General features: G+C 47.2%; 1 protein-coding gene across 2 annotated transcripts in view; it reads right to left on the bottom strand.

Moving 5' to 3' along the window:
- Positions 1 to 23,424, bottom strand: part of CAMK1D (calcium/calmodulin dependent protein kinase ID) — a 375,375-nt gene extending 351,951 nt beyond the window's left edge. For both annotated transcript variants that reach the window (XM_033100675.1, XM_033100674.1), the window contains exon 1: positions 23,013 to 23,424. In XM_033100675.1, the coding sequence (XP_032956566.1) occupies positions 23,013 to 23,104 (92 nt within the window). In that variant the 5' untranslated portion in view covers positions 23,105 to 23,424. The remainder of the gene's footprint in view (positions 1 to 23,012) is intronic.
- Positions 23,425 to 24,745: the final 1,321 nt, after the last annotated feature.

Here is a 24,745-nt window from a genome sequence, read left to right as displayed (position 1 = left end):
ACTGGGTTATCTTTTTAATTATCGAGTTGTAAACATTTTTAAACATATTTTAGACATAAGTCCCTTATCAAATTTGCAAACAAAAATCCTCCCATCCTGTGGGTTGTCTTTTCACTGTCTCGATGATATCCTCAGAAGCACAAAAGGTGTTAGATATGCAACTGATTTTTGTACATTGATGTTGCATCCTACAGGGTTGATAAATCCATATACAGAGGGTGCCCAAAAAATGTATACACATTTTAAGAAAGGAAAACTACTAAAACTGTAATACTAATATATACCGATAACAAAAGATGAATACAAGTCACATTTGACTCTGCAATTACAAGAGGTGCTCAAAGTGGTTCCCATCAGCGTCCAGACACTTCTGAGTACGGCGAACTACTGCTTGAGCAACGTTGACCAAAGTAAAGTGTCCACTTGTATACATTTTTTTGGCACCCCCAGTATTAGTGCTGCTAGAGTTTTTAATGGCTTCCTTAGGATTTTCTCTCTACTAAATCATGTCACCTGCAAATAGAGACAGTTTTACTTTTTCCTTTACTATCTGAATTCCTTTTATTTGTTTTTCTTGCCTAGCCGTCCTCACTAGAACCTCCAGTACTATGCTGAACAGAAGTGGCAAGAGCAGACGTCCCTGTCTTGTTTCTGATCTGAGGGGAAAGTATTCATTCTTTCACCAGTAAGTATGATGTTAGCTCTGGGAACAGAATTCTTAAATGTATTTGTGGTGGGGAGATAAAAAGGTTATGTCAGTATTATATCCATTCATAAGAGATCCTGAATGTGTCCATCTCCCATGTGCAACTCCCGTAATAATTATGTCTCTAACCGAATTTCAGCATTCTTTGTATTTGTAATAGGTAGGAAAGAAATAGTGACACATTAAAAAAAAAAATCTGATCTAATTCTGAAGTTCAAGAAGACTTGAAATGAATAGATTTAATGAAATCAAATGCCTGTGTCTGGTGAAATAAACACCTGCTCAAACAAAGCCCAAACAGGTGGCATTAAGCTAAAGTCAATTTGACATTTCCCTGAATTCACTGAATCCAGCCACTCAATTCACTGCTAAAAGGAAGACTTTATCCTGAGCATGTTCTGAAATTCTGTGTCGATTTTCCTGCTTGACTGTTCGCTGAGCTCTCACTCCACTAATGCTCACCAGAATTAGCTGTAAAGGTTCTATGATACCTGAAAAAAAAAGAAAGAAAGAAAAACATTTGGCGGGATCTAGTCTAATTGTATTTAAATCTGTAAATCCTGGAACAAAGAGGGACTTGACAGTTACTTAATCTGATTATTTAGTCACACCAGATATTTCACATCAAAACCTACACCCTGAAACCTGGATTAGTGGTTTGACCCCTAAACAAATCATATTAGAGTAACATCTTGGTTAGGTGAGATACATCTACCGTGGAAACCATCTGGACTTTATAAGGCCTGGCTTCGAATCCCAGACCTTTCCGCTCCTAGCTGTGCATCCTTGGGCAAGTTACTTATCTTCTCTGTGCCTATTGCTTTAAAACAAACAAACAAACAAACAAACCTTGCTGGGATGTTGTGAAGATCACATGACATATTATTCATAAAGTGCCCAGAGCACAGTAGGTGCTCATAATACTAGTAGTAGGATTTAACTAAACTGTTCAGAAAATGGAGTAGTCTGGTCTATTATAATTCTGGTTTTCAAACTTTTGTGGCTGAAAATCCTTCTAAATAATCTTAGTTATTTTTTGGGTCTCTGTCTTCTGGTGGACAGTTACATCTTCCATTTCTTTTCTAAGTATTTCATGTGCAAGATCCTATGCAAATTACCAAAACGTGAGTGTGGCTCATCCACAATATTCTGCTGGAAGTGAACATGATACCATAAGGATTTTACATATTGTGGAGGTGGAAGGTGCAGGAGATTGGGCTCATGATACGAGTGACTTGGCACACATTCTAAAACATGGTTTTCATTAATAAATTCCAAATGTGAGCTTGTGCAATTGCTGTTTGCCTGTTTCCCTTGAAAGGGCAGCAGAGGGGTGGGGGGGAAACCAATGAACTGAAAATTTGAGTCTTACCTTACATTCCCATGTCTCCTGAGAGGCCATGTGTACACTGAAATTAATTAGCAATGGCACTGCCAAACTCCTCATTTCTCCCATTTTAGCATTCTCCTGACACAGGCTAATTGGCACATCTGAAATTGTCTGAATAACAAACTAATGAAGACTGACCATCACGGCCCGGGTGCCTCTGGCTGTTTCTGTGCAGCACACCACTGTGCGGAAAACTCTGGCTATGCTGCTCATCCACTCTCAGACGTTTGCTCTGTCTACTTAGGAAGGCTTGAGAATGAGACTCAAGATGGTATATTTTCCTCACTGTGAAAACTGTACAGAGGGGCTCCTGTCTCAAAAGTGGTTGGCACCACGTTGGCAAGCCCGCGAAAAAACAAGGGAGCGGGTTCTGCCCACATCGCAGCAGTTACTAAGACAACTAAGCTAGGATCCTCAACTTCTACTCATTCCACAGTCACGGCCTGGACACCTCCCATGGTTCAAGGGCTGGAGTCAGCTGAACCAGACTTTCCAGAAGACATCACAAACCTTAACTGAGCCAGCATCAAATGCCTATTATATGCACATAGCACACATACAGTTCATACCTAGCAATGTCAGCCATAGAAAGCTATTCATCAACAACTAAAAATCATCAAACCACAACAGAAAAAAAAAATCCCACAATAATATAGCAGGTAGGGGCTCCTCCTACACATGGTCTCCTGAAAGGAAAGCAGTCCCCTCACGCAGGAGAGACTGGCCCCTGGCACTGTGGGGCTAAAGCCACCTAAGGCCACCCGGTAATACAGCACAGAAAACAATGCCCACCCCAGAGCCAGCACTGTGCATTCAGGTCACGTAGTTTGTGACAGGTGACAGTATGAGCAGACACCGACTGAGCACTTACTCAGAGGCAGATGCTGTGCTAAGTAAGAACTTTACACACGTTAGTTCATTTAATCCTCACAACAGCCTGAGACGGGGGTCCCGACTACTACACTCCTCGGCAGCCCTAAGATTTTGATAAAGGACCAGGAAAAGAACAGGAAGAAGGAAGTCATTTTTACTCATTTTCAAAGGAGAACCTCTGCGTATTTCTATCCCCTAAAGAAATTTAGCATCTTCCGCGTCAGTGCAATCAGGAGAGAGCTCTGCACCCCACCGCTCTGGGAGTTTGCACTGAACCTGCCCCTTTGGGCGGTGTGGCCCTGGGGCACCCCAAACCTCTGTTTTCTCAACCTGATCAAAGAACAAGAAATTCACAAGGCCCCTCTCCAGAGTCAACATTCTGCAGCTTGGAAATCCGAATGTCCCACATCTGCTCAAGGCCACGTGAGGCCCGTGTGACACAAGCCCGTGCCCGACCTGGTCACCAGACGAACTCAATAGATGACACATCTCCCAATAAAACGCTGCGTTTTTCTAGTAGTTCTTCCTCCCTCCCCTTTACACTTTTCTCTTGGAAGGAATCCGATTTTCAGCACTTTTGCCCAAACCACGCTGTACACACACCAGGAAGGGAGTCGCTTGAATTCTGCCTGTAATTTTCTATAAGGTGACTCGCCCGCTGTTAGTGCCCAATCTACGTTCAAAACTGAGCTCCTTGTACAGCTGCTCAGAAGGCACAGCGGATCTTTTCACTCCCGCCTCATTTCTATTTCTCTAAGTCGACAGGAAAGAAGAAGGCTTTCCACTCAGTCAAAATGGAAGAAATTCATAAAACGCATTACCTACTTCACACAGGTATATATACTTTTGTTTTCATGTGAACCTGAAACCATTCATTTTAACCCAAAGACATGGATAAATGACCAGACCACCTAGCTCTTATATCATTACTGAATATGTGAGCCTTAAATTTGCGGGTAAGTACTCTTTAAGAATGTGTTGATTTGGGGGCACATGATAAAAATCAATCCGTTTGATAAGGGCAACTATCACATGCAAACAGAAGTGCCACTATGTTATCTGCTTCACAAAAGGAAGGAGTTTTTTTGGCCCCCTTTCTGTTGTCAAACTGCAGTTACTACATAAAATAGGCTACAAGTGTGACTGAGACCTTGCAACATTCCAAACCTTTATCTCATATTTGAAATCATGTGTCTGCTTAATTGGAAGCTGAGACAGTGTCACAATAGGAGCTCTGCTGGAGTCGGGCCTGAGGGAGAAAGGGCTTCAGGGGATGCGACATCAGAGCTGCCTCGTCTTCTGGCTGTTCCCATCCCACCCCCACGTATCATTATCCCTCCTTCTGCTCACTTATCCCCTCCTCCCAGCATCCCCTGCGACCAGAACCCTAAGACACAGCAGGTACATGATCCAGGAACTGTGACATCAGAGGAGAAAGCGCATGAGCAAATCCCTCCTTTTCTCCAGCTCTGCCCGACATGTAGCCAATACCATGAAAGGGTCCTTTCTGTTTGCTCCTTGAGATGTGAGGCTGTGACTTTCATTTCTGTATCCATAGGGCCTATGACGTAGCACCACTGCGTGTGTGTGCGTGTGTGTGTGTGGGTGTGTGAGACTGCATTCTTCCCTCTTTCCACTCTGACACACCAAATATTATTTCTGGCTACCCTTTAACTTGTCAGTTACCAGGACACTTGGCAATTCCTGCCCCTTTCATATCCAAGGATAATATCTCTAAATGAACTCTTTTTTTTTTTAAGTTCTCTTAAAGGAGTTATATTGACCAATTCACTTTATGACACATTTTTGAAAGATACCTACCTGGGTGTTAGAGGTATCACATTTGGCCATGAATCAGAGTGGCAAAAATTGGCTCAAGTGTGATTTCAGCTAACATTTATTGAGTGCTTAATATACACACCAGGCATTATGCAAAAACAATAACTTACACGACTCATAGAAATCTATACCATGTCTACCATCATTACCCCCATTTTATGAATCATACATCGAGGCCCAGCATCACACAGACATGTGACTGGTGAAGACACTGGGACTCACGCCTGGGGAGTGCTACACCCCCCTCCACAGACCACGCCCTACGTATAAGATCCATTGATCCATTGTAATGCCGAGAAAGTCTGCAGGCCACCGCATTCTAGGAACATCTCAAATTTTTGCAAAATAGTGCCTCAGAGGCGTTTTTTATATACCAAAAAAATGTATGCCCATACCTGGGTAGTGTTTGCCACCCAGGATATCACAATATAACACGATTTTTTTCTAAGTATGCCATAAACTTTAGTACTCAACAACCTTTTTTAACCACTAACTCTAAGAAAAGTTGAATCAATCAGTAACATGCCTTTGATATCAGGCTGAAAGGAGTAGAAAGTTTCATACTTAAAACTTTAAGGGATCAACCAACTATATAACTTATAGAACCCAGGAAAATAAAAAATCGGGGTGGGGGATTCTCGGTCAAAAAATATTAAGAATCTTGAGACAGGGAGAAGTGTATTAAATGAAGCAAGGGGACCTTTGAGCAGGGGTCTTTGTGCAAGTTCAAAGGCACGCCCAGGAAGCTGGCTCCAGCAGGAATGAGTCCAGGACCCCCAAGGGCACTCTGGACTCCGGAGGCAGGCCAGGCTGTGAAATGGCCCGTGAACTCAGCTGCACGTGTCGGAGGCTTTCTCCAGAATTAACCACATGCCAAATTGGAATCTCAAACTGGAATGTTAAACAGCTTGGCTCCTGATACCTCTGGATGTGAACTCAATACACGATACAGTTTCAACTGCTTCTTATGCTAAGAAGCTGCCTGTGACAGCAGGGAAAGGTCATCTTGCATAGATATCATTCACAAAAGAGATTTCAAAACATACCCTAAAGAGAAACAATGAGTAATTATGCTGGTATAGCTTTCTTAATAGAGTGTGTGTTCAAAATTTTTAATATTCCTATTGGCTATCTCCTGGTGCTTTCCAATGAATGAAAATATAAAGAAAGCACATGAGATACATAATATATGACGAGCCCTTTATTGCACAACTAATAATGATTGTTTTTTAATTATCAAACCCCGAGAAAAAGTAAATCTGATCTAACAAACTTTTCGCTTAGCGTTATACTCTCAAGATCCATCCCTGTGATCTAACAAACTTTTGAAAAACACAATTGTAACGAGAAAATTATTTGAGTGTGAGCAGAACAACAGGAATTAAAAAAACACTTCAGTGAGAAGAGAAGGCTGAGATAAGAGTCAGAGACTATCTGTCCCCTAGTCGCTCAACTGCCACTAGGCAAATAACCACCTTGACACCAGCTCGTACAGAGGAACAGGGACAGAAACCACTCTCCTGTACACATTTTGGCCATGTGAGGAAATAAACCAGCCTTTGTCTGAATTTATAGATATCCGCCTGAATTTTCCATGACCTTTTGCTAATGGATACCTAAGCTATAAATGATGTGTATTTTTATTAAGTTCCAGAGAACAGACATTGTGTTTGCCAGGTCCCTGGGGTGAGCACTCTGGTTTTTTTGTTGCTTTTTGTTGGCTTTTACTAATAGTTTGATTCGAAATCTCAGGGTTCTCCAGATGTGTTTTTTAAAAAAAAAATGATTTTCTTCATTTTGCCAAGAGAGAAAAAGCAACTCAATAACGAGATGTATCCTTGACCCATAAAGTAATTGTTAGACACATTCCTCTCTCAGCACAGAGGTGCGCCAGGTTATAGGCTCCACGCTCCAGTCCTCCCCCGCAGACTGAGTGTAACACAACTTTCCAGCTCCAGGCTCAAGCGCAAGACCTCGGAGGCACCTAAGGAGAAGACTGGCAGGGGTGAAGTTCTAGAGCCTCAATAACAACGGCCATAACACATGTCTCTCTGCCTGCGTCCCCAGGCCAGAGTGCAGCTGCCCGGTCACATCCTGGAGAAGCCTGCTGCCCGTCAGACCGCACTGTTGTGAGCTGGGTACAGCCTTCCAGAAGCTTCTTCAGACAGATCTAGGTTCAAACCACTGTCCGGTGACTTAAGTGCCCTGGGGCCAGTCAGTTCTCCACAACTGTCAGATGGTACTTAATTCACCGGGTTGTTGATAGATTAAATGACCTTCCAAGTGGTCGAGCGTCTAGTGCAGAGCAGAAGTTCAAATATTGGTAGCCATTATTATTCCTTTTCAAACCACCTCCCACCCTCCCACTGAAGTCAGCCCTGGCAGCCTCCTCGGAAATTCCAGGACTTTCAGAAAGTAAGTGCTGGCAAAGGGGAAACTATATAGTTTTTCCCTCATAAGTTCTGGCCCAGGTGCCGACAGCAAGGAAAACTTTTACCTGAGAGTCGCATCAGAAATACTACTGGACGTGCCCAGGAATTTATCCTCCCATCTTCAGTATATTGTGCAGATATCACATCTTCTGAAGAAAATTAATGCAGCCCAGGGACCATCTTTGGGTTTTAGACATTCTGACATGCAGAAAAAAATCATAAAATCATGGAAGGACTGATTTTCAAGGAAAAGATGAAAAAAGCCGACTACACACTGCTTCCAATAAGTAATCTCAAGCCATGTTGGAGGGGCAAAATCTCAAGGAGGGAAACAAGAGAAAAATTTTAGTATTCACAGGATACCACAGGCCAACGGTGGCTACCCAACTAAAAGAGGGTGTAAGAATCCAATGTTGTTTACATTTGGCGTTGGGCCATCCTGCAGAGGGAGACTCTTTTGTGGAGCCTGACACCTGCTTTGCTTTCTGAGCACAGTCCCAATGGTGGCCAAAAGAAAGAGCCTGCCAACAAGCTGAGGGAGAAAGTATGGCAAAGCCCCACAGATTACGAATTCACCCCAGCTTATCCATGGAATGAGCAATCCACACATGGAAAAGCAGTAACAATTTACACCAACAAAATCCAGACCAAGAAAATATGGGCAGGACATTCTGAAGAGCTTATCAGAAAAGCTAGCTTCCTAAGGACCATGGAGACAACTTCATTAGTCAGGATTTTTAAAACTGAACCAGACAAACTCTCCACCTGTTACTTGGCATGGGAGGTATTCTGCAAGAATGCCCTCCGACTCTCAAGGAGCTTTCAGTTGCATCAGACAAACTGTCACGAAGGAAAAAACTTGGGACAACTGACTCGGTATGTGATTCCGAGACTGGAAGAACAGAGGCAGAGGAACCCTGAGTGGGCTGTGTATGTCTGGGAGACGTGGTGGAGGAGACCAGACTTAAATGGAGTCCTGGAGAATGGCTGGGTAGGCACCAGAAGCAGGAGATAACAGGTGAGCAGGGCACAGGGACTGGAATGAGTCTTAGTACATCTGCAGGATGTGGGGGACCCCATCTCTCATTTGCCACGAAGCCCCAGCTGGTAGAGCATCAGCCACATATAGTCTAACAACCAGTCTTAAATGAATATGTGACCACCACTGGGTCAGTAGACAAGCTACCCTAGGGAAAAAAAAAAACTCAATTACCAGCTCTTATGATTCATCTCCATCTATTATTTCTGTTAAAAATTATTCCCTTCTCTGAGAACCCCTAGAACACTTTGCACTATGTCTATATCACCATGTGTGTATATGGGTACACATCCAATTTTCTCTAAATGTTTAGGGGACAAAACTTAACAACCTGGGCAGGGAAGACCCTTTAAGGTGATGGTTAAGGACATTGGCTTTGGCCACAGACAGGTACCCTAGGGTCAAATCCAAGTCCTGTGTGACCTTGGCCAAGTTACTTAACTTCTCTGGGCCTCAGTTTCCTTATCTCTAAAATAGTGATAACACTGTATCTATTTTATCAGGCTGCTGTGTGGATTTAATACGAAAATGCATGTAAAATACTGTACTTGGCACAGTGTCTAGTACCTGGTAAGTGCTCAATAAATATTTGCTGTTGTTATTATTAAAAGTATATATTCCTTGGTCTTACAGAAGCCAGCATTCTCTGTGGCACACAGGAGGAGCTCATTAAATACTGAGGAATGCCCTATCTGTTTCATTGCTGACTTCTAGGACTTTCTTAGGCAACAGCCCAGCTCACAGTCCCTGGACCGATTCTGGTGAGGGGCCCCTCTTCTCAGCTTCCATATCATGTACCCTGATGGCTGCACTATCACACTGAATTCTAATTACACATTTATTTGCCTCTCTGCCCAGAAAGTTCCCTAGGGACAGGAACCACTTTAAAAAAAAAAACAACCAAAAAAAAAACAACGTTTCCTTAGTGCCTGGCGCAGAGGAGATTCTCAATCTATAAAATCCATTCAATTTTTTATAAAAAAGGAAACAAAACGTGGATTCAGTTTCACAATTCTCAGAAGTCTCATCTGAAGCCTGCCTGAGGGGAATAAATGAAGGCACACCTCCAGACGGCTTTGACCAGACAAACCCACTCAAGATTTCTAGCACCTGGGACTAGTTCAAGTTCCTCATTCCCATGGGGCATTCCAGGCTTGTCAAGAGGGGCCCAGTTTAATCATGTTCAATGAACCCAGGAACTTTCCGCAGGGGTGGGGTCTGTCTAGACAACAGCTCCCCAGCCATGCTGGGAGCCTACACAGCAGCCCCAAAACTCCAACTTCCTGGAGAGTTTCTGAAGGACACCCAGCTCATAACCTTCAGAGTTAAACAAGCTTTCGGGAGGTCCCTGCATCTTCATGGCCCGTTTCCACAACCCCAGGATGAGGTTACACCTAGGAGATAGACATTCAAGAATTTCTGCAAGAGAGGAAGCCACCAGGAATAGCCTGCGACAGGGGAAGCAAGCAGTGGCCACTAGTTACTGATCCGGAAGATTCGAGGCTGCCACGTCCATGCCCTCAGTAGGACCCAGCCTGGGAGCCGAGCCAGCCAAGGGCAACTGTGGGACCTCGGGCAGGCCACTTGTGGGGACAGAGTCCCAGAGAGCAGTTTCAGGGCTCTCGGCCTCATGTGGAAAGGTGCTGACTTGGGTAGTAGATGGCCATCAGCTGCAGCTAATTGACCGTCAGCTGTAACCAATTAGCCAATTAGCCACTGATATTACTGCTGCGGCTGCACCGGTTGGTCAGTTGGTTAGTTGGCAGGCAGAGAAGCGGACAGCAGGTTGTAGGTTGTGTGGATCCTGCCTCCAGTGAGACTATAGTGGTATGACTCCCCTATCTATGGCTCCGTGGGTGTTCCTGTTTGACCTAGCCACATCCTGCATTCTTATGTGGGGAGCGGGACCAGAGACCCCGCAGGTCGCCTCGCACAACAAATGGCGCAGCAAGCAGGGTCTCCCGCATGACAGTACTTAATCTCAAAGCATCTCGGTTTAATGGCCCACAAGATGAGGGAGCTGGCCATCCAATCTCCTCGTGAGGTAGAAAGACTTCACCTCCTAATCCCAAGAATGAGTTAGTTGATTGTGAACACTGTGTTCTGAAGAGAGATTAGCTTGAAGGTTTCGGGTGAGCAGTCTGGCAGAAGATAGGACTGTGCCTATAAGTGTTTAGCCTGTTCCAGCTGCCATAACAGAGTACTATAGACTGGGTGGCTTTTAAACAACAGACATTTCTCATACCGTGTTTCCCCGACAATAAGACCTAGCCAAACCATCAGCTCTAATGCGTCTTTTGGAGCAAAAATTAACATAAGACCTGGTCTTATTTTACTATAATATAAGACTGGGTCTATAATATAATATAATAACATAACATAATACAATACCGGGTCTTATATTAATTTTTGCTCCAAAAGAGGCATTAGAGTTGATTGTCCGGCTAGGTCTTATTTTCGGGGAAACAACGGTAGTTCTAGAGGCTGGGAAGTCCAAAGTCAAGGTGCTGGCAGATTTAGTGTCTGGTGAGGACCCCCTTCCTGCTTTGTAGAGGGCCATCTTCTTACTGTGTCTCACAGGGGGGAAGAGGCAAGGGAGCTCTGTGGGGTCCCTTTTATAAGGGCTTCATCCTCATGAGGGCTCCACCCTCAGGACCTCATCACCTCCCAGACACCCCACCTCCAATTACCATCACCTTGGGGGTTAAGGCTTCAACATATGAATTTTGGGGACACACAGACATTCAGTCCATAGGAAACAGTATTTACGTTATGCCATGAAGTGACTGAGAAGCTAAGTTCCTGTGTCCTGCCCCAATCAGGAGAATCAGCCCCATCGGGATATCAATATTTTTCACCTCCTTCTTCCCACATGTATAATTAGCCCACTGGAAATCAGCTGAGCAGCGTCTCCTGTTGGCACCAGGTTCTGTCCCACTGCTGAGGGTGCATGTTGAGAGGTGGCAATGACAGGAGAGATGGTGAGCGTGACAATCATCCCAGCAATGCCATCGTCACTACCACCAAGCTAAGGTGAAATACTGACACCCTGGAGAAAGTCAGATACTCACAGCACTCCACAGAGGCCACCAGGCCTACATCTACAACCCACACACAGTGGTTCAATGAGATCAGGTGGTAAAGTACTAAAATACTTTCACACCAATTAGTTCATAACTGCAGCCCTACCCTACTCCCACAGGTCCCCTCAGGTGACCTCTGGGACCTCTCCTGAGATTTCCCCATCCCCCTAGAGGGGCTGTTACCCAACAGCCAGACAGCCAGCTAAGCAATTCTTAAATTGTCTTCCTTATACAATTCCATATTTTTCAAATCCTCCAGTAAGATGACACATTGCTTTTATAAAAGGGTTTCTTCGGGTACCAATCACTTAAACACCGAGAAGGAAAACAACACACCTGCATAGAGCCAGAAAAATATACTATGAAATGTTGGGGTTTGTGTTGATGCTTCTACGGGAACCCTGCCCCAAGGATGAGAGCCAGGTTTCAAAGAGTGCATGATACTAACATTTATGAGAAAGGAATGCTTTTAAAGCTATAATCTTCATGACACAATAATACCTTCAATTTGTATAAGACCTTACTACACATACTTATCTCATTTAAGACTTAAAACAGGTCTGTAATGTAAGCAGGTATAATTATGCCCATTGAACAAACAAGGTAATCAAGAGGTAAAGAAGATAAGACCAAGATTCCACAGTTTCTAAATGACAGAGCTGGGACTAAACTCAGCTCTCCTGACTCTGCTTCCTCCACAGGTGTGGACGTGTCACCTTATACCCACTCAAAGCCTCACTCAAGAATTTTGCAGTAGGTTGTTAAACCATAGGTGGCTTGAAATTGTTGCAGGCAGGAGGATTTATAGAGCTGGTCTCCTTACCGCACCATAACACATTCACAGATGGGTTTTTGGGGTTTCTTTAATCCAACAGTATTCTCTATTTGCAGTGACTCCAGTAACCAGCATGTAGCAGGATGGCATGGCAGGAGGAGCACCAAATTAGGAGCCCGAAGACTCTTCCATCTCCACCTGCCATTTAGCAATCTTTCACCTGAGTCATTTAACCTCCCTGAACCTCCATTTTCTTATCTGTAAAATAAGGACAATGATTGTTGCCCACTCACAGAGCTGTTCTAAGACTCAGAAGGAATCATGCACGTAGATAAAAACATTTCACAAGCTGCAAAACACCACACAGTTGTGGAAAACAGTATGGTGGCACCGCATAAAATCAGCCTAGAATTACCTATGATCCAGAAATTCCACTTCTGGGTATAACCCAAAAGAACTGGAAGCAGAGACTCGATGAGATATGTGTACACCCATGTGCATGGCAGCAGTATTCACAAGAGCCAAAAGGTGGAAGCGAACCAGTATCCACGGACAGATGATGGATAAACACCATGTGGTCCATCCACACAATGGAAGGGAATGCTGACACCTGCTACTTTGTGGATAAACCTTGAGGACACTATGCGAGGTCGAATAAGCCAGACACAAAAAGGCAAATACTGTAGGAGTCTACATATGTGAGGTTTCTAGAGAAGTCAAATTCATAGAGACAGAAAGTGGACTGGTGGGTGCCCGTGGCTGGGGGTGGAGAGAATGGGGAGTTAGTGTTTAACGGGTATGGAGTTTCAGTCGGAAGATGGAAAGTTCTGGAGACGGATGGAGGTGAGGCTTACACAACCATGTACTTAATAACCACTGAGCTGTACACTTAAAAATGGAAAAATGGTTACAATGGTAAGTTTTATGTTATGTATTTTTCTACCACAATTTAAACACACACACACAGACACACACACAAATGAGGTCTTATTATTATATCCCAGCTGTCAAAGGAGCCAAAAAAGCACCACTAAAAGCCAACATTGTTTTTTAATCATTACTAGAACCACAAACTCCAGTTTCACTGACCAAGCAGTATCATTCTTGTACGTTATTGCCAGAAACAGGCTGTCCCCAACGTTGACACAAGGTCTGCTGCAAGTTCATTTCAAGCATGTTGTTGTTGATGGTGGTGGTGGTGGTGGTGGTGTTAGAGGCATATTTTCTTAGAGAAGTGAAAGTTTTCATGGTAGCCAAGACCCTACTCAGGCCTTGACATCTGGCTACGGCTGAATGCCAGTGTTAACATCCCTGGCCTGGTGCTGGGAGCACGGCCTGTGCCGGGGAGGAGACAGAGGAGGGAGCGATCGCAGAGACAGGCCGGTAGGACCGTTTTGTGATGCCTGAGGTCCTCTCCCCAGCCTGCCTCACTCGGCCCTCAGCTTCCAGTTTGCAACCCATTTGAGCCTCCTTGGTTCCTCGAAGTCCCAAGGCCGGAATTACCTATGTTCCCTCGTGTCTATCATTTGAATGCTAATTCTTTTCAGCTACATGCTGGAGACAATGTACTTTTCTTTAAAATCCCTTACATCGTAAATAACTATTCCTTCTACGTATTCCAAGTTATTTATATCTTCCAATGTTGTAAGGCATATTTCAAGCAGTCATTTTTATCAAGGTTAAAGAAGTATCGGCCCATAATAGGAAGACACCTGGGGTAAGGGGACACTGGCCCTGCCTAGGGTATCTGCCACCTCCATCACTCCACCAGACCTCCCCCTCCGCTCAGCTTCTCTTCCCTCCACCCACAAATTTTCTAAAGCTGCAAAGCTTTTGTTTTGTTTTGTTTTCACAACACTGTGGGTCTTGGTGGGAGAGGACAGAGCTGTGTAGGAGGCAGGAAGGAGTGTCACCTGAAAATCGGGGACTGTCTGAGATTTGATTGAATAGGATACTTTTAGGGTTCCACTTACAGCACCAAATCCAGCTGCTGGAAAAGCAATTTCAGGGACGTATGTTGTGGTCACGAAAGACAGAGAGGTCCTCTCAACAAGTAGTGTAACGTCGACGATTTTCATTTCGGGAGCCTCTTCCCCAGCTCGCCCCATCATAGAGGTCCCAAAAAATTGTGACCCCTGACCTTGTTTGGCCTCTAGAAGGCCTAAAATGAACAGACAGGTCAAGATGAGGGAAAGCTCCCAACGTGGACAGCAGTTCCCCGAACGTCACATCTTCATCCTGGGACCTGGGAAATTCAACTTTTGAGATCTTTTCTGACACTCCATCCACCATCCCCTACAAAGATGTTGACAAATAAACAGTTACATGTGTTCATATGGTATATGCATATCCATGTGGCCATTTTTGTTTTTGTATTTATTTATTTTTTATTATATTAGTTTCAGGCGACACACTGCCATTTTTAAATCCTCTAATATTAAAATACATTCAGTACATCTAGATTGTAAATTACAAAACTCCACGATGTAAAGATATTGTTTAAAAAAAAAAAGTTGCCTAAGTCCTCAAATCAAAACACTGTTTTCAATAAGAAACAAAGCAGAAACTCTGGAGCAATCGTCAGGGAATTGCTTGTGTGAGAAAAAGCATGCTGAAGCAGAAGAAAGGCCACAGCTGTACCAAGACCTATGTGCCATTTGAGAAGACAGAAAGTGCAGTTAGAAAAGAGTGTTGCACAGACTGATGTAGGTAGGGACAGGTTAAAACAGACAGACACACACACACACACACACACACACACACACACACACACACACACCAGCTCAGGGTGCAGAAGACAAAGTTGATGCATAACTGAAAGAAAGAATGAGCCTGGGATATATAGCAAACGAGGTTACTCCACCACACGAGCTGGCCTGGAGGATGTCTCAGGCTGAGTCCCTTGGTTACTGCTGGCATTGTATGAACTGAACAGCCTCCTGCAGGGAGCAAATGTTGAATGGCTCAATGGACCGTCCAAATCTGTGCAAATGGCCTCTGAGAAGCAGTGTTGCAGCACCGCAGGGACTAATGAGCGAGAACTAGCATTTACGGAGGACGTATCCATGGGCCATGCACTGTACTTCCACGCGCCCTCATTTCATTTTCACTGCAACCCTTAGGTTAGCTACCAGTCTTAGCCTGTCTTACAGATGAGGACGTGACACTGAGAATGGCCAAATAATTTGCCCCAAACCATACAGCTAGGAAGCAGGGGACCCAGGATTTGCACCCACATCCTCTTGGCCTCGGAGGCTCCATTCTCAGCTGCTCACCACTATGCTACAGGGAATACCCAGCAATTGTCCCTCCCTGGCCGACTGATGATTTGGGATGGTTTTTCACCTCAGGTTTTGGAGAGGTTAAATATGCATCATTCTGCATACTTGCAACAAGAGCTTCCAAAATCAATTTTCCAACAGATACTGACGTGTTCTTCCCCACAGTACTGGGCCTGACTACCCGTCGGTAGTCAGCCTCAACCACAGCGGCTGAAGGCAACGAGAGCTGATGACAGTCACTGTTTGCTCAATCCCAATTATGTCCCAGGCACCTCATACACGTCACTGCATCCTTACAAGAAGCCCGTAAGACAGCAACTTCCACCTCCACTTTAACTCAGAAAGATTAAGAAACCTGTATGAATGGCCATGCCGGAACTATCTTTCTGGGATTTCTTTTTTTTTTTTTTTTTTTAAGATTTTATTGGGGAAGGGAAACAGTGTGTACTTCCAGGATTTTTTCCAAGTCAAATTGTTGTGCTTTCCATCATAGTTGTGGAGGGTGCAGCTCATCTCCAGGTCCAGTTGCCGTTGTTAGTTGCAGAGGGCGCAGCCCACCATCCCTTGCGGGAGTCGAACCGGAAACCTTGTGGCTGAGAGGACGCGCTCCAACCAACTGGGCCATCTGGGAGCTCAGCGGCAGCTCAGCTCAAGGTGCCGTGTTCAATCTTAGTTGCAGGGGGAGGAGCCCAGCATCCCCTGTGGGAGTCGAGGAGTCGACCCATCAGCCTTGTAGTTGAGAGCCCACTGGCCCAGGTGGGAATCGAGCCGGCAGGCTTTGACGTTAGGAGCACGGAGCTCTCACCGCCTGAGCCACGGGCCGGCCCACTTTCTGTGATTTCTATTCATTGCCTCCCCAACCTAGCCTCAGTCAATACGCTGTCTTAAAGCCTTCTCCTCAAGATTTGGTTTATTCAACACAGAATAAACCTCTGTTTCTGAGTCCTGCTGAAATACTCAGAAAAACAGCATAAGACACACAGCTGATCACTGGAGATGGGAACAAACTTGGTCTGCCACAGAATGAACTTGGCCTGTGGCGTCCATTTGAAGGTTACTCTGGGTCTTGTTGGAGCCTGAATAACCCATACACTGCATAATAAACATTTTTTTTTAAGTCCAATGGGATCTAATAGAACATTAGCCCAAGGACAAAGTGACTGATCTCCTGCACCATAGAAAGCCAAGGGGGCATAACCAACATGAACTGAGGAAGAAGATCATGGTGGCAGCACTCCCAGAGTCCACATGTCCTCCTGTTTTCACCACATATAGTATGCACTAGATTGACCATCTTGAGTCAGAAAAGAAACATGGGTCAGCTAACTAGGGCAGCAGGCTTCATGCTGGCCACCCATCCAGCAATTCCTTCTTCAGTTAAAGAAATGTGTCCCCGGGGAGCTGTTTGCTCCCTGATGACCCCTGTGAAATCTGGTAAGGATTGAAGGCTTGGGGTCCTGGGGTGTGCCACTGTGGGTGCAATTTGACCAATGATGTGACAATCCCCTGCTGGACCAAAACCTAAGCTCTCCCAGAGAAGAGAGGAGGAGAGAGATTGGAGGGGATTTAAGGAGATTTATCTGGGGAAAGGAAAGATTATAGGAATTTATGGAGACCCAGCCAAAGAAAAACTCAACAAGTTAACCCCTAAAATCTTGCCCTGAGAGAACACACAGGTCCACCTGCCAAGCCTGATTACTGTCCATTCAGTTACCAAGTTTGAACCAGAAATTTCTATGTTAGACAGACACAGTCCTCATTAGACCTTCTGGGGACAAGCTCTAGCCAAAGATGGAATTTCCCAAATCCCATCCTACTAATGTATAACTAGATTTTGTTAGCTTTCAGTCAATGAGAACGTTTGGCTTTTCCTCTCCAATACAAAACATGCTGTCAAAGAAAGGAGCAGCAAACGTTCTCGTGTTTATTATTTTTCACAAAATTTTGGGGCTGTAAGTTCCCCAAGCAAGTGGGAGAATTATAGGTCTAGGCCCACCCACAAAGTGACCTAGATGGGTAATTCTAAAGGCAAAACCCAGCATTTTCATGGAAAGTGAAGCAGTTTCTCCAGCTGCTGAAATGTCCAGCCTATCACAACTTTCCCTCCGTGACAGAAGAGGAAATATTTCAAAAGCCCTTTCCAGATACAAGCTCTTGGAAGGAAGGAAATACACCTTAGAATACGGGAGTCCCTCACGAGGGGAGCCCAGAAGCTCAAAGGGTGTGAGCTTATCCTCTAAGCTGTTCCAAAAAGCTTCCCAGGGACAGGTGCTCAGAAAATCCTTGGAAAAACTGACCCAAACCACCAGTGGCACTGTTCTTGCAACCCCGAACCCTTGGAGAATCTCACAGTCCACAACCAATCCACCAGAAATTCCCATCGGCTCTCATTCCAAATACAGTGGTACTTCGGCTTTCGAACATCTCCGATGACGAGCATTTCAGTTTACGAACGTCTTAATTTTACGGATCTATGGTATCATTAGATAATAAAATTCATGCTAAATTTGCAGTTTTAGGGGTTGATTTTAAAGATCTAAAACGGATTAATCCATTTTGCATTACTTTCTATGGGGAAACCACACCTTGGTTTTTTAACGTTTCAGAACTCGAACAGCTTCTGGAACGGATTACGTTCGAAAACCGAGGTACCAATGTAGATCCAAAATCCAACTGGATCTAACTCACCAGCTCGACCCCATCATCATCTCTCCCTGCTTCTGCCCTTGAGCCCACCAGTCCCTCACCACAGCAAGCAAAGCCATGATGGAAACCCTCAGGCCCTCAGCCCCTGCTGTCCCCTCGGACTAAAACATTCTGCCTTCAGCTAACCCCATGGCTCCACCAGATCTTTATTCAAATCATCAGCTTCTCAGTGAGGCCATCCTTGGCTAGCCTGCCTCAAGCTACAATCACCCCCCACTCCAAAAAACCCCATTTCCCTGCTTTATTTTTCTCCCTATCACATACACAATATAACACACTCCACATTTTACTTATTCATTTTTTTTTCCGGGCATCTCAGCAGAATGTAAGCTTCAGGAGAGCAGGCATTTTTATCTGTTTGCTCACAAGCTATCCCTCACCACCCACCGAGTGCCTAGAATATAACAGGTATGCAATAGATATTTCTAAATGTATCAGAGGCTGAACTGATATCGCTTCAAATAAAGAAGACTGAGAAATGCAAGCTTCTAACAAGTATTACAGCTGGGGTACTCCTGGGTAGAAACCTGAGGACTTCCCACCCCTATTTCCCTCTCGGTGATATGCTTTCAAATGCTTCTCCCAGACTCTAAAATTCTGAGTAATCCCAAGGTAAATACTACTAAATCAGCCAGTCAAATACACAAACCAACTCAAGTAGCTTTGCAGTGCCCTTCTCCCCCCTTCATAAACACCCCCAAGAAAAGAACAGCTGAACCTGTTTTCCACCTGGGCCTTCAGATACATCAATCTTCTGTATCCTCACCTGGTGTACAGAATGAACAATGTCACCATAAGGAGCATAAGCGTGATACCAGTGGGAAAAGACAGTGTTTGCCCCACAGAAACTTGTATTTCTCTCCTTCCTAAAGCAGCACCCAGCAGACCCTCATTTAACGAAAAAGAGGGCGGACTGTGCTGTTGACATTAAGCTGACATCCTGTCCTGAGCTGTTTTCCTTTGCCACGAGCTGGGCATAAAACTGTCCCTCCAGACAGCAGTCAGCTGCACCTGTCCACACAGGGAAAGGCGAGCCATAAAATCTCACCGTTGTCAGGGCACTTGAAAATGATCTCGTCTTCCCGGCGCCTGTGATTTTAGAGATGAGGAAGCTGGACCAATGACCAATCAAGCCACAGGCCACAGACCCGATTCGTGGCCAAACCAGACCTGGGAGCCAGGCTCGTATCCTCCAGCCCCTTACAGACAGCAATTACTTCCACATACAATGTTCAGTCTGTAAGAAAAGCGTGTGTTCATACCCCGCAGAGAGGAAGGTCTGTTTTCTAGGACATGCCGGTTCTTATACTCCAGGGGAAATGAGGGCTACTGGGAGAATCCGTCTGCGTCGTGTAGTAAGTATGAAGGCCTTCACTGTTCAGATGCCTTTCATGGCATGGAAATTACAGAAGTGACTTCCATGAGTCGGGGGTACTCCTGGACACCACGCCAAAGCTTTCTGCCCATCCACATATGTCTCCAAATGGCATATTTTCATTTTCATGTTTCAGAAGTCATTGAAAGATACCTACCGTAGAGACAGCCTAAGAAGCCTCGGCAAATACATGGACAAAAATGTTTACTGCTCCTAATTTGCTGTTACACAATATTTATCTGCTCTCACAGTGTGCCAAGGATCTGAAAACATGTCACTGATTAATAAACAGCAATTAAGTCTTACTACCTTACTGGAAAGTAAGGTTAGGCTCCAGGTTTCCCTGTCAAAGGAGCCCCACTGCAGGCCCCAGAGGGAGAGGCTGGTCCTGAGGGCTGACTTGGATGTGTCAGCCAACCCAGACCCAAACCACAGAGTCTTCCTTTCCCTAGCTGCCCTTTGCTTCCTCAGCCTCCTTCCCACCCTCTGAGGCCAGCCTTCACTCTCCTGGCCCCACCCTCCAGCAAGGTCCCTTTGATCACACAGACTAAACGGCCAGACCCTTTAGCCTCAACACTAAGTGTTCTGCTCTGCACGGAAAGGCACCTGGGTCAGGCAGCCAAGTATCAAATGACAAAGTTTGGTCGGGGGTTCATCAGGGCATTCCGATGCTTTTTTTTTTTTTTTTTTTTTTTTTTAACATTTTAGCACTGCAAGCTGATGGTCTGGCTCGGTTTTCAATGTCTTAGGATGTTAAAGACAGATGGTGAAGGTGTGACAAACAAAGTGTTCGCATCTGCAGAGCACCTTGGAAATGAATCCCAATTGTAATCGTGGATGCCTTTGACTTACACCAGTTTTCATTACAAACAAGAACCCACACTCAACATCCACACTGGTAAGGCCGGAAGACACCTCCTCTATTGAGATTCGCCAAGGCTGCTGGGCATGGCCCAGGGTGAACAGGCATCCTGAATTTCAGACCACTTCTGAAAAGACCCAGGAGACAAAAGAATGTTGATGACCCTAAAGCTTTGAAATGTTACAGATTTAGATAACAGATTACTCCATAATTATGTTCTCTTTACATTAATATTCAGATTAGCTTTGCGAGTACTAAAGCTAAGTCATATTGTTATTAAATATGTGCCATTACATAATCCACAAAGTGGCTCAACCCCATACGGATAATCACGAGTTGTTCTGCCTAAATTCAATATCGGCTCCACCACTTAATAACTAGCTCATGTTTGGCAGGTCACTTACTCTCTGTTGCCTCAGTTTCCCCATCTACCAACTGGGGAGAATGGTAAGTACCTACCTCAATGAGGTTATTATGAAAGTAAAGTGAGTAAACACATGTAAGCACTTAGAATGATGCCTGCTACTTAGTATTCATTTAATAAAGTCACCTACAATTACTATTATTATCATTATGTCATTGAGTAAAAACATTTTGATCATTTTATTGTTTGTGTTTCATTCTTCTAGAACACCTGCCAGCACTACAGGACCACAGTGGGAAGCTTCTTTGCAAAGAATTCTTTCTAGGGCAGAGCATTGGGCCCCCAACAGAGACTTGTACCCAAGTTCACAAAGAACGTGGCTAGAGTCCAAGGTTGTTCTGCAAAGAGCTCCACGGTCTCTCCGGCTCCAGAAGGCAAATCCAATCTTTCCTAGAGGTGGAAAGCACCGCAGTCATCCCCCAGCAGCGCCTGCGACAGCAGGAGCTACTCAGTGAAGCCACAGCTCACTGAGCCTCAGCAGCCTGCCACTGCAGAGGTGCGGCTGTGGGGCTCTCCCCAGGAGCAGGACACAGTAAGGGAACACTGCATTGGTCTGCCTGGAGGCTGCAGGCAGAGGGACAAGTACGTGGGGCCCAGGTGGGGACACACCGCCTCGCAAAGGAACACATTCTCAGCAGGTGGGACTCACTTACTCCTGTCCCCTCACCCGGAGCCACATCTTCAGTGCAGGGACCACAGGCGAGGGCACACTGCTAGGTGCTGCATCAGCCACAGCCCCAAACCCGAACACACCTCAATGGTAATTTTCGAAACTTTTCACCGAAACTCACCCCTTCACTGGCCATGCTGAGAGGCAGCCCCAAACCCCTCTTTATGAAAAGGCTAAGTCTTTTCTGTTTTCATTGCAATAGAGATAAAAAGCGTAGACCCACAGGTGCCCACCGTGAAGCAACGCACCACAGCTGGGAGACCCTATTCTCCACCTCTGCAAGCGTGCTTTCCTGGGCATGAGAAGCATAGCTGGGAAGGCTACCATCACAGATTCACTCTGGGAAGGAAACCTGCTGCAGACATGGGGGTGGGAGTGAGGAAAAACGACCCAAAGAACTGCAGTGGACCCTGAGTGTGGGGCAGAAGACAACCTGGGTTTGAAAATATGGTTCTGGAAAAGCAAACCAACCATAAAAACAAGTAAAAGGGAAAAGAGGAAGGAAAGAAGAGCATACTCTTTTAACCTAGGAAACACCTCTTCTCTCTCTTCTCAGCCTAATCAACACCTCTATGAACCCCTGCAAAACGTCCAGTTCCTGTAGCACGTGCGTGTATATACTGACAGATAATGATCAACAACTGACATTGATCACATGAGGGGAGAAAATAACTTGAACTTCAGATTCATTCAGCAGTGCCTGATTCTCTTTCACTATCAGCCTCCCCACCTATTCTCAGGCGCCCCAAAACAAAACAAAACAAACAAAAGCAACTCAGGGACGGAAAGGGAACCGCAGCTGAGCGGAGTGGCACACGTTTGCAGCATCCATGCCATCGACTTCTGATTATTTCTGCTTTCCTGAGACGCAGCTATCAGCATCGGACTAAACACAGCGCTGGAGAGAAACCGCCGGTACGGCGACACTCACAGACCCTCCCCGGGAGACATGTACTCTGGCGTGTGCGGCTGAGGCTCCGTGAAATGGACAGACGCTCAGGTGAGGCTCTATCCCCACGTGACCCTGCACACTGCGAAATTCTTCCCTTCCACAATCGCGTGGCCCTCCAAAGTCTTGCCTACACCTAGTACGTGCAGATGTTAATTCTGTAAGAATAGGTGATGGAGGGGCAAAACTGGGAATGACCGAAGCTCGATTCTTCTCGTGACCACATCTCTCGTCCACGCAGTGCGCCCCCACACACGGTGAGTAAACGCGCACAGCCAGTGAGCAGAAAATCCACCATCTCAGCCCCCGGTCACGCGTAGGGAGAAAGAAGTCGAGAGGGCGGCGGTGTCAGGGGAAGTGGAAAGTCTCTCGCCGGCGGGGACTGTCCTCCCAAAGCCCAGAGCTCACCCGCCCGGGAGCGGTACCCACCCGCGCCCAGGGGCGCACACCCACGCGTTTGGGCGCGCGGGGGTTCCGCAGAGCAGAGAACCCACGATGAGGACGCGGCGACCAGCCGGTTCCTGCCGAGGCGGCGTTGTTGGCAGCGGAACCGCCTAAGCACCTCGGCCGCAGCCCCTTCCACCCTCTTCTCCCCGATCCCCACTTACGTGCCAAGAGTCTCCTTGAACTCGAAAATTTTCTTGATATCCTCCGCTTGCTTTTTCCAGGAGGAGCTGCTCTCGCCGTTCTCCCGGGCCATGGCAGACGAGGGCGGCGAGGCGGCGTGGCCGGGCGCGTGGGGCAGCGGCGGGTGCGCTGAGGAGGGGGCGCCGGGTGGCAGGGGCGCAGGAGGGTCCCGGGGGGCCGGGGCGGGCGGCGTGGGGATGCTGGGCGCGGGAGCCGGAGGAGCCTCGGTGCTGCGGCAGAGCTTCCTCTTCTGCAGTTTCCTCTTTCACTCTCGCCGCCGCCGCGGTCCCTCCCTGGCTCTTATTTCTGCTCTTCTTGGGCACAGACTTCCTGCCGCCGCTGCTGCTCGCCCGGCTCCTTTGCAGCCGGCTGCCAGCCTCACTTTCTGCTACTTTCTTGCCTCCCTTCTCCGCCTCCCCGCCGCCCGCCAGCTCCCTCCTCCTCCTCCTCCTTCTCCTCCTCCTCCCGCGGGCTCTCCGCCCTCCCCGCCTCCCCGCCTCCCGGGCGCTGCCGCCTTCGGGGATGTCGTGCGCCCCCGGCTCAGAGGCAACGGCGTCACCCGCCCAGCCACGCTCCTGGCCGCCGCTTGCGCCCCGGAGCCCGACACAGGGCAGGTGTGGGGACCCGGCAGGTGCGGGGCGCTGAGGCACGCGCGGGAGGAGCCCAGCCCCTGAAGTGCTTTATTAATTCTGCAAAGTCAAGTCTCGGGGGCGCGAGGGCTTTCCCGCACCGCGGCGGGAGGGGGCGCCTCTGCGTCGCGCTCGGCGGCGGCGGGCGGGGGGGGGGGGGCGGCGGCGCCTAGCCTCCGGGATGCGGGGCGCCCTCCCGGAGCACCCCCGGCACTAGCCAGGGCGAACCCGCGCGGCTCGGGCCCGGAGGGCGGGGGCCGGTTGTTATGGCGACCGGAGGCGGGGACCGGGATACCGGCGGAGGTGGGCGTTGACTCCGTGCGATGGCCGGCACTCCCCGAACCTGTCAGTCCTCCCGACTCAGCGACTGGAGCTAATTCGCATTGCACCAAAATCGGCGCTGGCGTCCTATTGTGGCCGAAGGGAGGGGGCCTCGTGGCGACAAGAAAGCCTGGGCGCCTCAGGGCCGGGGACGCGCAGGACTTGCCGGGCGCTGCCTCGTTTTCCCTTTAGAAGCAAAACGCTCAGGGTTATTTGGCTGTTGGGAGGTGGGTGGATTCGGGGTTGGCCAGGAGCGGGTTCTGTGCGCCCCTGGGATTGCCCCGGCCCGGGGCTGGAGCGGTCAGCGAATCTGGGCCGGCCTTCGCTTCTGCTTGGCCCCTCCTGGTTTCTCTCTTTCTTCTTTTCTCTCTCTCTCTCTCTCTCTCTCCCCCCCTCCCTCTCCCTCCCTCTCTCACCCTCTCTCTCCCTCTCCCATTCTCCGTCTCTCCCTCTCCCCCGTCCCCCCTCTCCCACCCTCTCTCTCCCCCCTCCTCTGGCCACTCTTTGGCCTCGCAAGCCCAGAGACTTAGTGGAAAGTGAACATCTGCCGCATCCACACCCTCCTAGCCCCACCTGGCTTAGTAGGGTACCCAGGTGGCAGGTCATGTGCCTTGAAACATCCTTTCCTACAGTCTGGGGAAAGGAACCCAGAGTTCCCTCTGACCTCATTCTCAGAGGTGTACTTTGACTGCTTACCCTCCTCCATGTCCATCTGTCAGAGGGCGACCCACGTGCGTGCGGATCCCCGGCCCCAACCTGCAAGG

The sequence above is a fragment of the Rhinolophus ferrumequinum genome, assembly GCF_004115265.2.
Source record: "Rhinolophus ferrumequinum isolate MPI-CBG mRhiFer1 chromosome 5 unlocalized genomic scaffold, mRhiFer1_v1.p scaffold_110_arrow_ctg1, whole genome shotgun sequence".
In the NCBI taxonomy this organism is placed as follows: Eukaryota; Metazoa; Chordata; class Mammalia; order Chiroptera; family Rhinolophidae; genus Rhinolophus; species Rhinolophus ferrumequinum.
Note: the sequence above shows the minus strand (reverse complement) of the source record. Positions and strands in the feature narration are given on the sequence as shown.